Source organism: Mastigoproctus giganteus, chromosome 11 (assembly GCF_048544385.1).
Source record: "Mastigoproctus giganteus isolate SK-2022 chromosome 11, ASM4854438v1, whole genome shotgun sequence".
Taxonomy (NCBI): Eukaryota; Metazoa; Arthropoda; class Arachnida; order Uropygi; family Thelyphonidae; genus Mastigoproctus; species Mastigoproctus giganteus.
This window is the reverse complement of record NC_143585.1, coordinates 152,704,661-152,718,802: the sequence shown is the minus strand read 5'-3', so window position 1 is coordinate 152,718,802 and position 14,142 is coordinate 152,704,661. Positions and strand designations below refer to the sequence as shown.

Below are 14,142 nucleotides of genomic sequence, written 5' to 3'. Positions count from 1 at the left end.
AAGAAACTTTTGTTGAAAAACACTTTCTTTTGGAGACAGTGAAGTTTTTTAAAAAATCATTAATTAAAAAATTGTGGGCAGCAATGCAAAGTGAAAAATATATTCAATCTTTGTTGGGTTTATTTTTAAAAAAAATTAATCCACCAACTGTCTTCTTTAGAGTTTTTATGTATCCCCCTCCACCAAAGAACTAAATAAATATATTTCTCAGAGCATTGCAGCTCTTATATACAGCTGCTACCCACAACACAATCAAGTGTACAGTTTTCATTCAATTCTCAGTGTTACCAGGTCATATTTTGTTTCAGTTCAATACAGTCAGGCTTAAAATACCAAATACTATTTTTTTTTTCTTTCAATTTCTCATTTTTCAGAAGAACACCTCTCAACAACAGCTTTTAGAATTTACTTACAACTGAGTGAAGGCGCAAAACTTCTTGTTGTAACCTTGTTAAGCAGGTCACCTGTGCTTGGTAGGCTTCAAGACTTTTTTGCCGCCTGCAGTGAAAATTACAAACGTAATACCATATCATTTAAATAATTAAGAATAAAATAATAAAATGTACCATTTATTATAATGTGGGAGAGGGGGGGGGGAGGGAGAGAGAGAGAGAGAGAGAGAGAGAGAGAGAGAGAGATACAACATGGGGCTACAATACAGCAATACAATGATTCACTAGAGTTAAACAAAAAAACAAGAATAAACTTAATTGCACTACCCTTAAATTTTTAAATTTTCTGTAATTAACAGAAGTGAAAAAAAAATAACTGATCTTTTAAGTATTTAATACATAATTAATTAATTAAATAATATATAAAAAGTAATGGCTTCCTTATGCATAAACTTCACAACATAATATTCATTCATAAGGTACTCACTGTTCCTGAATTTTAATAAAATCCTTAAATATAACAAATATATTCTCATGCATCTTCTCTGATTAAGAGAATAAGCGATTAATAATAATTTATTACTCATATATATTAATAACCATAAATTAAAAAACTATTCAAAGAGCAGTCACCTAATGACATGCACAAATTTTGCACCGATCTTCCTTTTCCCTAAATCTTCATACAGAATTTGAAAAATCATCTCCATATTCATATCCAACTCATCTGCCATCATTCTAAGGGCCAAACAATGATCTGTTGCCTTGATTTCCACTTTTGGAATTTTTCTCGTGCTGAGAGGTTGACAGATGCCCACTTCTTGGATCATCATGATCAGCCTTACATCACCCTTGTCTTTGAATCGCTCATACCATCCAAACACATTAACACCATACACAGTTTTCAGTATTTAGGGAGTACAGTGTTACAGAAAGGGAGGAGGGATAATTCTGTTATTATTATTATTATTATTATTATTAGCCACACAGTACAAGGAAGCCCAAGGCTTATGTTGCACCAGCCGGAAAAAAAAAAAAAAAAAATCCCAGTTACCCTGAGAGAGAGAGAGAGAGAGAGAGAGAGAGAGAGAGAGAGAGAGAGAGAGAGAGAGAGAGAGAAATAGACAGGAATCACCAAGAAAGAGAATAATGATGATATCCAGCTCAGGACCCTGGGTTTGCCAAGCCCATACTCACCAGATGTGAGCCCCCGGGGTTCATCCAAGCATTTATGTCTGGGTACATCTGGTGTTCCACCCCAAGTGCATTTGTTGAATGTCCAAAGATTTCTTGTAATCTGTGTAATCTGCCTAACCTCCTTCATGACTTGATTATACACTAGCTTATATCTACTATTGTCTTCTGTTTCGCCTGATAATTTATATGCATCCCATGCATTTTTCTTCTCTGCCACAAGTCTCCTAAGTTCATCTGACATCCATTTAGACCTAAACCATGAACAGTATTTCTTAAATGGTATGAAAAGTGTAATAGCTTCCATAATTACTTCCTTGAAAGTTTCCCATCCATTTAGAATTTGCTGGTAGAAACATCATTAATGGGTCCCATTGTACAGAATTTAAAATGTGACTGAGACCACTGTAGCCACCTCTACAAAAGCAAATACCCTTCCCTTTACCCCTTATAGTAATTACGTCTTTAAGAAAATCCCACGTTAGTACACTGTGATCACTACCACCTAGTTGTTTTATCTGTGGATTCTAAATGCATGGCTAATTCACTATGATAATCAAATTAAGAGTATTACTCTCTCTTGTTGCCTTTCTGACATGCTGCTGTTGAAAACAGTGATCCAGTAAATCCATAAAAGACATACTAGTGTGTGAATGACGAAACCACAAGCTCCAGTCAATATCTCCCATTATAAGACAATTTGATTTACTGGCCCACTCTATTTCTCTGTAAGTTGTTTGTTGTACTCATCAGAGTCATTAAGTCTATAACACTCTTCCACTCTCATTTTTGCTTTCCCAGTGCTTATGTCACTTGGATGTACTTCCTTAGATTTTATGTGTTTCTTAACTAACAGAATTATCCCTCCTCCCTTCCTGTAACACTGTACTCCCTAAATTCTAATTCTGCACTACTTATATCTCTGTGACACTACATCTGAGATATCCCAACAGTATCTCCCATTGATGTCTTTGACCAGCACTTCAAATTCATCAAATTTATTTACTATACTTAGAGCATTGGTGTACATGCAAGTATACATTCATTTATTCTTAATCTTAGTTACCCTAACACAGCCAATGTATTTATTTGTTCCGTGATGACTCCCACCAGTTCCTGAAAACCCCAGCATCCCACCCTCCATTCTAATAGTGCAGTGTCAGAATCAGTTTCACCTCTGCCTGTGGCAACTGCAAATCTTTTAGTCTGTGAATCTCATGAAGCTAGTAGTTTTCTGACCAACCCAACACTGCTTTGATAGCATCAGCAAATATTCTTGCACCCCTTCCATTTAAGTGTACCCCATCCAGGTAGAAGCAGTCTCTCCTGTTAACAAGCACAGATCACACTGAGAAAAATTCTACCCCATGAGCTTTGCATAATCTCTCCAGGGACAAATTAATTGACAAGGCACTCATCACATACTCCTGCCTATCATGTCTAGGTCGAATTGCACACTCTTTCAAATTTAACCCTAACTCGACTTTTTTTAAACATTCACCTGCACTTATTAAGTCTGCAGATCTCCTACTCTTAATGTTATTAGTGCAAATGTGTACAACAATATTACCCTTTGTGTCCTTAAAAGATGATATCTGCTCTAGAAGTTCCTCAACTTTTTCCCCTGGCAGACATACCCTGATCCTATTCCACCTATCCTTTTTATACAATATATTACCTGTCTCCCTGACAATGGAGTCACTGACAAAATTACCCCTGAAGGACCTGTGCATTCTGCTTTGTAGATTGCCACTGTGCAGCCTGATGCACAAGAGGCAGCTCTGACACTGAGTTGGGCAGCTGAGAGCTTGATGGGTCCCCCACTTTAATACCTTTAAGGGCATTTACACGACTCTTCAATATTTCATAGTCTCCCATCAGAATGCTGAGTTGGTGCCTAATTTCTTGACACTCTGTGGCTTGGCTAGACCATGTGCTGTTCCAGATCTATCCACAAACATATCGCAAGCCGTACATTTTTTGAGGCTGTACAGCATAGAAACCATCCCCCTTGGTTCTCCCCCGAGCCACAGCACTCCTACTACTTTGTGTCAGTTGCTTTGCTGCTCTAGTCTGGGGCATGATATCTGATTGAATACAATGAAAATCAATAAGATTAATCAATTATCAATACTACACTATGTAATAGATTTCTAAATGCAGTGATATTAAAAATTTGACCAAAACAATGGTTTTATGTATATTAAATAGTAACCTGCAAAATATATATCTAAATTAAAAAAATAAAAATAACAAGCGTAACTAGGTTTATAAAGTATGATATAATATGACAATCAAGTAAATAAAATGGCAAAACACTTGTATTTCTTGGAACTCGGATTTCACTGCATTGACTTTTAAAGACACTCAGTGCCCTCTTCTCCAATCAATAGCCGACCGGGCTAGCCGGGTGGGTAAAGTGCCTGCCTAGCAACCCAAAGGTCACGGGTTCGAATCCCGCCTCGGGCTTGGATCAAAGTACTGCAAAAACCTTGAGAGGTGCATTATGGCCACAGAAGCCGATGCGCCAACAACTACCAAAAAAAAAAAAAAAACTTCTCCAATCCAGTGCCACTGTTCCAAAGATCATCAGTACTTAGCCAAATGGCTTTCAACCAATCAGCTAAATACAGAAAACCAAGAAAGGCTTTCTTCTTAACTGCATCAGAGAATCTAGCAATTCTGTCTCATGTATAATGTTTACAACCTTCCTCAAGGTATCTGCTGATATTATTTTTTACCATAATGTCTAGTATCTATTCATCAAATAAGAAACTGCAATACTTTATTAGATTTTTTGCTGCCTTAGTAAATATCCAGCATGCTAGAAGATGCATCACTATATTTGATTGCCTTGTTTTTAATTTTGTTGTGGTTGACCTTTCCCTTTACAAACTCGTGCCATCTTTTCCTATAAAATAGAGACTTGGAGAAATTTTGGATGCACTGCAGCCATCATCATCACTTTCTTCTTAAATATCTATTTTTTCTTTATCCACAAACTCCACTGGATGAGATTTTTGATCGTCAGCAATATAATTCATCATTTTCTGACATATCAACAAATGATTTGCCTGCAAAGGTAAAGAAAGCCAACACGAGAACGACGAGAAACATTGGACAATTTTCATGGAAACTTAGTTTCCCGATACGGCACTCTAGCACTGCTCACTCGGTAAACAGACGGTAGGTATTATAGGTCTGGAGCAAAGTCGAGAACAATATACTAATTGACAGGTAGGCGGGGCAAACAATGTGCTGATTGGTGCGCGAACACAACACACGATAACATCGGTTTAGTATCACTCAGAAGCACTAATGGTAACTTTCCCTAATCGCACATACCCTAATGAATGCTTTCCATAATGGTTAAAAAAAGTCAGGTTATCTCCACTTGAATCCCATGGGAGCTTGAACCCCTCCCAAAGTGAAGAGGGTAACCTAACCTTTTTTCTTTAGAATTAGTCATATTTAGAAATACCTTCATAAAGAAATAAATTTTTTTATGACTGTATTTCTATTTTCTTATTCAATAATATGCCCTAATGGTGAAAAAAGGTCAGATTACCTCCACTTGAATCCCATGGGAGCTTGAACCCCTCCTGAAATGGAGGGGGTAACCTAACCTTTTTTCTTTAGAATCATGGGTGGACTAGCGCATAAACTGTTTATTAACAAAATATTAATTTTTTATTACTGTACTTTTATTTTTAAAGATACTCGTGCAGATACACACGTATCATAACGTCAATCAACACCTCAATAGCTATTCACTATATATATATATATATAGTGAATGATTAGTCTCTTTTGGTGATATTTCACGTTTCTCGGAACTGCTACCTTACTAGTGGGGTGCCGCTAAATTGTTTTACAATTGGTTCTATATTTTAAATGTTAAAATGGATTTATTTGAATGGGATTTAAATTATATTGTAAATTATTTGGAGGCTTTCAGCTACAATTTCTGTCTTGTTACCCCTTCTCTCCCCCCCCAATTCACACGCTTCTTGATTAGACCGGGGTTCGAGCCCATCACTACCAAATACGGAGGATACGGAAAGGTCAGGGAATGACCACCGCATATTCCTGGAGCAATATGGCCTTGGTTGCTAATGCTCCTAAAAAAAAAAAAAAAAAAAACCCTCCCAATTATGATTAATTGTTTGGTTTATGTTAAATTTTCGCTCTACAGTTTGACAGGTAGACTATGTTTATATATATAGTCTGTCCGCTTTATATATATATATATATATACATACCATAATTAGATAAGTTATAGTGCAAGAACCCTCCATAGTTTGAAAATCGAGGCAGTCTCCGGCCAACCGTACTCCCGGTAAAAATGAAAAAACATATATAATAGGTTAATTAATATAATAAGTCTTACGTTAATATTAATTAACCTATTATATATGTTTTTTCATTTTTACCGGGAGTACGGTTGGCCGGGGACTGCCTCGATTTTCAAACTATGGAGGGTTCTTGCACTATAACTTATCTAATTATGGCATATCTAACGTCCGATGTAATGTTCTATCTCACGATGGCATTAATCGATTCGTTCTATATTTAACATGTAATATTTTATTTTATTTTATTTTAACATTTTAAATGCTGTAATATTACAATTCTATATATATATATATATATATATATAATGTATATAAAGAATCTTTCTTTCTTTTCCTAGTATTTCCTAACCTAACATTTAAGGTTAGGTCATGAAATATAAGGAATTTCTGATCCCATTAGTGGGCAGGTAGATATAGTGAAGAGCCGCACAATGAAATAACACGAATGTACTTGTGCATATCACATATTGTGGGATTATAGCTAAAGTCTTATGCTACAAGAACTATTATGTCACTGGCACTCTCGGTTTGCTATGTACTTTACCACAGCAATGTACACAAGGCCTCCACTGCTTGAGCCTTGTTACATAATATCTACCCACTGCAGTATAGTCACATCCAATGGGGGCTTGTCCATAGGCACTGTGGCACCCCCAGCTATTTAAATCTAGATATATATGAAATTTTGTAAAGAATAACACAATGCAATGAATATTTTTATTAACAGGACCCGCATATAGTATGTGCATCCTCTATTTCCAGTAATCATTTAAAAAATAAATGAATAAAAACACAAAATCGTTTCCAACTTTGAAGTATAATTAACTGTAAGCCTCACTGTGTGCCAGGCAGTGACACATTTTGCATTCCAGTGAATATCTGGTAGTTGGTTGCCATTGGAAACCAGCATATTGGCAACTTGCCAATATACATTTTTTATAGGTGAAACAAATCAGTCACTGTAAAGTGTGCAGTGCAGATTTCATTGCTGACCATGATGGGTGTGTAGCCACAATGTCGGTGTCTTTTTGTTATTCGTCCCAATTCCCATTAAGTAACTAAATTATATCAGTGTTAACCCAATACTGAACATTCAACAGTGTCATCATGTGATTACAGCTTAATTGTGAATTGAGCTTGAACTTGGCAAGTTGAAGTTATATTATGAGGTGATGTGTTAGTAAACATTATATCTACGACACACAATTTTGTGAAATTTGATTTGATCGTGGCCTCCATGCTTCCCCATGAAGAAAATCACGTGACAGTGAATAAACTTCAGCAACTTAGTTTTTCGCAATTATCTCTCCAAGAAAAAAATGAAATTAAAAAAGAAGGTTGCCCCACAACAAAGATTCAAATTTCTCAATGGGGAATAAGTAATAATAATAAATATATTCACAGTTTTAAAACTGAATGGTACCCAAGGAAGAGTTGGCTTTGTGGTTCTGAAGTTAAAAATGCATTGTTTTATTTTCCATGTTTACTGTTCGGGGGTGACAACGTGGACAAAAAGTGGCTTTATAAACATAAACAGAATGAAAGAAAAAACTCCAAAACATGACAGTTGGAAGAAACATATTGATAATGTGATTTCACTATCACTTTTAGGAAATGTAAATATTAAAGAACAGCTTAGTGAGTCCTACAGACTTTCAATCTGCAAACATAACAGAAAAGCTACCAAGAATCATGAGGTATTATCTAAAATAGACTGGATTAAATTTTGTGGACAGTTTGAAATTCCTTTACGTGGAAATGACGAAAACGACAATTCTAAAAATCCCAGAGTATTCAGAGGATTAATAAATTTCGCTTGTACATTATATTCCAATTTAAAAAAACCATTTAGAAAGTAATCCAGCATTTAAAGGCATTTCAAAAACTGTTCAGAATGATATTCTTGACTGCTTACTGCAAATATGCCAGGATGAAATAAAAAGAGAAAAGAAGCTTCATTCGTAGCTGTCATGGCTGATGACACAACAAATGTTTCAGAATATATACAAATGGTAATTGTTCTGAGATATGAACTGAATGGAGACATTGTTGGGGTTTTTTCACTTGGGAAAACCAAACGGCAGATGGAAAATCAAAGTGCATTCTAGATCAGTTAGACTTAATCCTCGAAGGAAATACTCAAAAACTGGTTGCTCAGACGTGATGAAAGGCAAGAAAGGGGGAGTTCAGGCTAAAATAAAAGAAGTGCACAAAAATGCACATTTTATTCACTGCTATGCACACCAACTGAATCTGATGATGAGAAATGCAGCAAGTAGTACCTGAGATTCAAGAATATTCTTTTTGAACCTCATGTCAATACCAACATTTTTCTTGAGATCACCACAGCACCTCTCTGTTCTCAGAAAGCATATGGACAGCCGTATTGCCCAACCTTCCCCAACAAGATGGAACTTCAATATATGCACCGTGAACAGCATTTATGAAAATTTTAAATCCTTAAAAAAGTGCATGGAGGAACTACAAGCAAAAGCAAATAAGACGATTTCGGAAGCAACTGGAATTTTTCACATTTTGAGTAATGAAAAATTAGAGTTCTGGTTAGAACGTTTCCATCAGATAATGCCTCATGTGGAAATTATTTATAATCAGATGCTTGAGAAATTGAGGCAGTTAAAATACATGAATATATAGGAAACTTTAAGAATACCATTCTAAAAATCAGGAATTCAATGTACTGTGAAAATCCTTCAAAAACACTCATGATTGAAGCAAAGGAAGTATGCAACTATATAAGTGTTGACATAGGTGAGAGATATTCTTTTACAAAGCAATTAATTGCTGCTAAATTGTTTAACAAGGAGAACTTTGTTATTTTTCTTACGAAAATGCCCATGGAAGAAGTATGGGAGACTACTGAGGCATGATTGAAAGAGAAAAATTTCTTATGGAATTACAAGTTTTCTATAGCAGACATTATCTATACAATTATTGAAATTAACTGACTTGCTGAAATTTATCTCAGAAAATAATCTAGCTGAAGTTCATGGTGAACTTACAATACTCATAAAAGTTCTTTTGACCATTCTGATGACTACTTCAGAGCCTGAATGGTGCCATTGGACATTAAAAAGAATAAAAACATTTTTAAGGAGCACTATGAATCAGGAAAGGCTAAATGCTCAAGCAATGCTTTCAACAGAGAAAAGCTTGGTCAACAGTGCACCAAAATTGAATGAAAAAATTATTAATCTATTTTCAACAAATAAAAACCGAAAAATGGATTTTGTTTTTTAATATAAAAGTTCAAGTCTGTTAATGGTTTTGTAGTATTTTTAACTTGCTTATTATTATTATTACTGTGTATGTCTATATGTCTTATAACCAAGGCAATTTAATGTAACTTTAAGATGCAGTACCCCCAAAACATCAGAGTCACGAGCCACAAATGGTCACATCTAGACAAGAGATTCATTGCATGGTGCACAATCTCTACAAATATGCCCTATCTGAAGTGACACTGAACAGGTCAATTTTTCTTTCTCTCTCCCCTTCCCATTCACATTTATCTTGCATACTCAATATCCTCCACTGCTGGCCACTTGTTGTTGTTGTTGTTATTTAGGAGCATTAGCAACTAAGGCCATATTGCTCCGGGAATATGCGGTGGTCATTCCCTGACCTTTCCACATCCTCCGTATTTGGTGGTGACGGGCTCGAACCCCGGTCTAATCAAAAAGCATGTGCTATGTACTGCTGCTCCTTCCCACCTGGCTACGGAGGCGCCTTACTGGCCACTGCATTTATTTCCTTCTATTCTGGCATTTCCTAAAATCATCACAAAGAATTTGCAAAGATAATGGGTACAGTGAGGTGGATCCAGGTTTTGTGGGGCCTTTGTGGCTCTTACTTGTTAACAGGAGAGATTGCTTCTACAGGGATGGAATACACTTAAATAGAAAGGGTGCAAGAATTTTTGCTGATGCTGTCGAGGCAGTGTTAGGTGGGTTGGAAAACTGCTAGTTGGGGGGGGGATACAAGGACTAATAGATTAACAATAGCCACTGGCAGAGGTGGAAGTGATTCTTGCACTGCTTCTATTGAAATGAGAAGAAGCCTGAAAAACAAGATGCAGGATATTTCAGAGACTGCTGGGAGTCATTGCGGTACAAGTAAACACATGGGTTGTGTTAGGGTAGCTAAGAATAGAAACAGGTGCATGTATACCTGCGTGTACACCAATGCTAGGAGTTTGGTAAATAAATTTGATGAATTTGAGGTATTGCTCAAAACATCAAAGGCAGATATTGTTGGGATATCAGAGACGTGGTGTCACACAGATATAAGTAATACGGAACTGGAATTTGGGGAATACAATGTGTATAGAAAGGATAGACAGGGGAGGAGGGGTTATGCTATTAGTTAAGAAACACATAAAGTCAAAGGAAGTGAAGCCAGTCGACATCGATGGACAGGGCAGTGTCGAGTCAGTTTGGTGTGACAAATCAAAATTGAGAGTAGGAGTGTGCTATAGGCCTAATGACTCTGATGAGTATAATAAGATATTGTACAGGGAAATAGAGTGGGCCGGTAAATCAGAGAGTCTTATAATGGGGGATTTTAATTTCCCAGATATTGACTGGAATTTGTGGGTTGGTCACTCGCACACTAGCAAGGCTTTTGTGGATTTATTGGATGATTGTTTTCTACATCAGCATGTTCGTGAGGCAACAAGAGGGAGCAATACTCTTGATCTGATTATCAGTAGTGATTCTTCATGCATTAAGAATCTGCAGATAAATGAACCACTAGGTGGCAGTGATCACAGTGTGTTGAAGTGGGATTTACTCAAGGAGGTAACTACCATCAGAGGTAAAGGGAAGGGTTTTTGTTTTCGTAAAGGCGACTATGATGGTCTGAGACAGTATTTAAATTCTATACAGTGGGACCAACTGATGATGTTACCAACAGCAAATTCAAAATGGGAAGCATTCAAAGAACTTATCTTGGAAGCTACCAGGCTTTACATACCAACTAAGAAATATTGTTCAAGGTTTAGGCCTAAATGGTTGTCAGATGAACTAATGAGACATGTGGCAGAGAAGAAAAATGCATGGGATACATACAAATTAATGGGTGACATGGAAGCCTATGATAGATATAAGTTGGTCTGTAACCAAGTCACAAAGGAGATTAGGCAGGCAAAGGCAGAATACGAAAAATCCTTGGCAAAGGATGCAAAGAAAAACAGAAAAGAGTTCTTTACATATTTAAACTCAAGAAGGAAAGGGATGAATCAGATTGGTCCACTGGATATTGATGGTTCAACAGTTGAGGATCCTGCTCAGGTGGCTAACAATCTAAACGAGTATTTTGCATCTACATTCACGCATGAGGAGTTAATCAGGAAGGAGAATGATGTAGGTAAAGTAAACATTGGCAGTGAGCTGGATGATTTTGTAATAACTGAGAGGAAAGTGGAGGAGAGATTGTTGAGGATAAACATAAAAAAGGCACCTGGGGTGGATGGGATCTATCCAGTTATATTAAAGGAGGCAGCAAAGGAGGTAAGCAAACCCCTAGCCATAATTATGAGAGCTTCTTTGGACTCAGGGGAGGTACCCATAGACTGGAGATGTGCAAATGTAACCCCAATTCACAAAGGAGGATCAAAGGCTGACACAAGTAATTATAGACCTGTTAGTTTAACTTCTGTTCCAGGTAAATTAATGGAGGCACTGGTTAAAGAAGCACTGCAGGATCATCTAGACAAGAATTCAGTTATAGCTCAGACGCAGCATGGTTTTGTTAAGGGCAGGTCTTGCCTGACCAATTTGACTGGATACTATGATGTAGTCACAAAAGAACTGGATGCAGGGAATAACTTACGAAGTTATAGCAATTACGAAGTTATAGCCATTTCAAATATCAATCTTGAGAAGGCGTAGTCATTCTCTTACTGCCTGATCCAGGTCTTCTCTTCACATCACCTGTTTCATGCTTTATTTCAACACCCAGGATACTGTTAACTGGTGGCAGCCTATTTTATCAGTGATAGCAAGCATAGAAAGCCCACATTTGCAAAAGTAGTCACCGGCCAAAACGATGCTCAGAATAACCAAAAGATCCCACCAGCAAGGCTTATAGGCAACATCTACTCCCTGCCCAAGGCATCTCTCACAGATCAACAGGTTCAACACAAAACAAACCCAGATGATATATTCAACATATCAAAAAATGGAACATGGAAGACAACGTGGCAATAGACATGCCACAGAACTTTCCTAGAAGGGGACTCATTCTAATTTGTACAACATCACAGTGGTTCAGACTTGTGGGCAAGCAGTCGACTGGAACCAACTACTAAACTAGACAGCATTAAGGCCATGTTTGCAGAAGTACACGGAATGAATATTGATGTGAGACAGAGAGGAACCAGGTATATAACCTAAGCCTCTTTAATTCTTACCTGCCACCCAGAGAAGATGAGCTTAGTGCCGGATCCAAGGCTATGGCCACCTGGAACCCTCGTCAAATTCTTCGTAGATCAGAAGCCAAGAACCGCAATAAACCACCGACATCAACATCAAATGCAATAGCAATTAAAGCTACCAACATGCTTATATAGCTGAAAGTAACAGCTGATATAATATTACATCACCTACGTATGTCAATCTTATCTGATGCAATCTGTAAGAAATATTGTCATATATTTACGTTATTCGGACTACATTTTAAGGGGTGATACACTTTCTTTGAACACCAAGCTCCCAAGTCAACAAAACGCAAGTGAAATCAGGTAACTTCACTTAGAACAAACTGTCCGCATATCATTCAATCCAACTCTCAGCAGATTATAATGACAATTCCCAGGGCTCCAGACATGTGATGGATATCCCTGTACACATCACAATACACAGTAGACCAGTGCGAATCTCAAAAAGAGACTACCTGTACGAACTCCAGTTACTATGACTACCACCATTCAAATTGTCCATCAAAATGCAAGGAGTATTTGTAACAACATGGACGCTGTTGATAAGCTTCTCTCTAAAACCTTTGATATTCTCTGTATTGCCGAAATGTGGCTTGGGAATGGGCAGGACTCCATTGCCTGCACTCCTCAGGCCAGGTACTAGATACTCTGTCTAGAGAGGATCGTAGATGGTGGGGGAGTCGCAACACTCTATAACACCACTATCTTCTCACTGGCACACGCTGTAGTAACCCAATCCCTTGCATTTGAAGCTGCTATGGTGTCCATTGAGGTGATTTACCACTGGCTGGTAAATCACCTCCATGCCTCTGCTAAGCACATTATTTGTAGAGATTTCTCACACATCTTAGTAGGAAACTCATCTCTCTCTCACACATCTTAGTAGGAAACTCATTAGCAGCATGGATTCATTGGGTATCAGCCTACGTAACTACTGCTTATTATTGCGTAATTATTGCTTTCATCTTCCTTCTTATTTTTCGTTTCCTGTTTGGGAGTGTCCAGATTCTTATAATCTTCTTTATCTCTTCTGTTGTCATTTTCATTATGTGCATTTTTTTGGCTATTGCAGTTCTTTTCCTTATCTTCATGATTTTTACCATCAGAGTTTTTAGTTTCTGTTGTGATATTATAAGAGAGTTTTTGACTTTGTGAAGCTTCTGCCAGTCTTCTTTCTTTCAGTTTACATTTTTGTCTTCCACTAGGATACCTCCTTCCCATCACATTTTAATTTTGGTATGATCAATAATTCTGAAAAAATATATAAAATTAATCTGAAATTAAGGGATACACAAGGGCAATTCAAATGCATTTTAAAACTGTTGCTACATTGCATTGAGCAACATAATTGTGTAATCAAATTACTCCTTATAATACATACATTGATTTACTGATGGAACACTTGTTTCTTCAGGATGTTTTGCTAAGTTGATGGCAATTTTCTGTGCCATTTCGTCTGCTACAGGTTTGTGCTCTTCACACACAAATTTTATTTTGCTCAATTTGCATTAAAAAAGAAAAAAAACATATGTGGTGCATTTATAATTGTATACACTGCATTCATTAATGAACATATTCCTGACAACAGAAAACTTCCATTTTGACTAGGTGTGAATTTTCCACAGGCTAGATTATGTACATTTCAAACCGTGTTTCTCTTCCACTACCCACATACTTCCACTTCACCTTTGTGTCATGACTCTGGGTGAGTCAGCACAGTGGGCAGCATGAGTATTCCTGTAAG

The 14,142-nt window shown here is 37.0% G+C and overlaps 1 protein-coding gene across 1 annotated transcript in view; it reads right to left on the bottom strand.

The window, feature by feature from the left end:
* The window catches only part of LOC150078519 (uncharacterized), a 541,829-nt gene that overhangs the window by 52,905 nt on the left and 474,782 nt on the right, over positions 1-14,142 (bottom strand). The window contains exon 11 of the mRNA XM_090384590.1: positions 414-498. Within this exon, the coding sequence (XP_090240716.1) occupies positions 414-498 (85 nt within the window). The remainder of the gene's footprint in view (positions 1-413; positions 499-14,142) is intronic.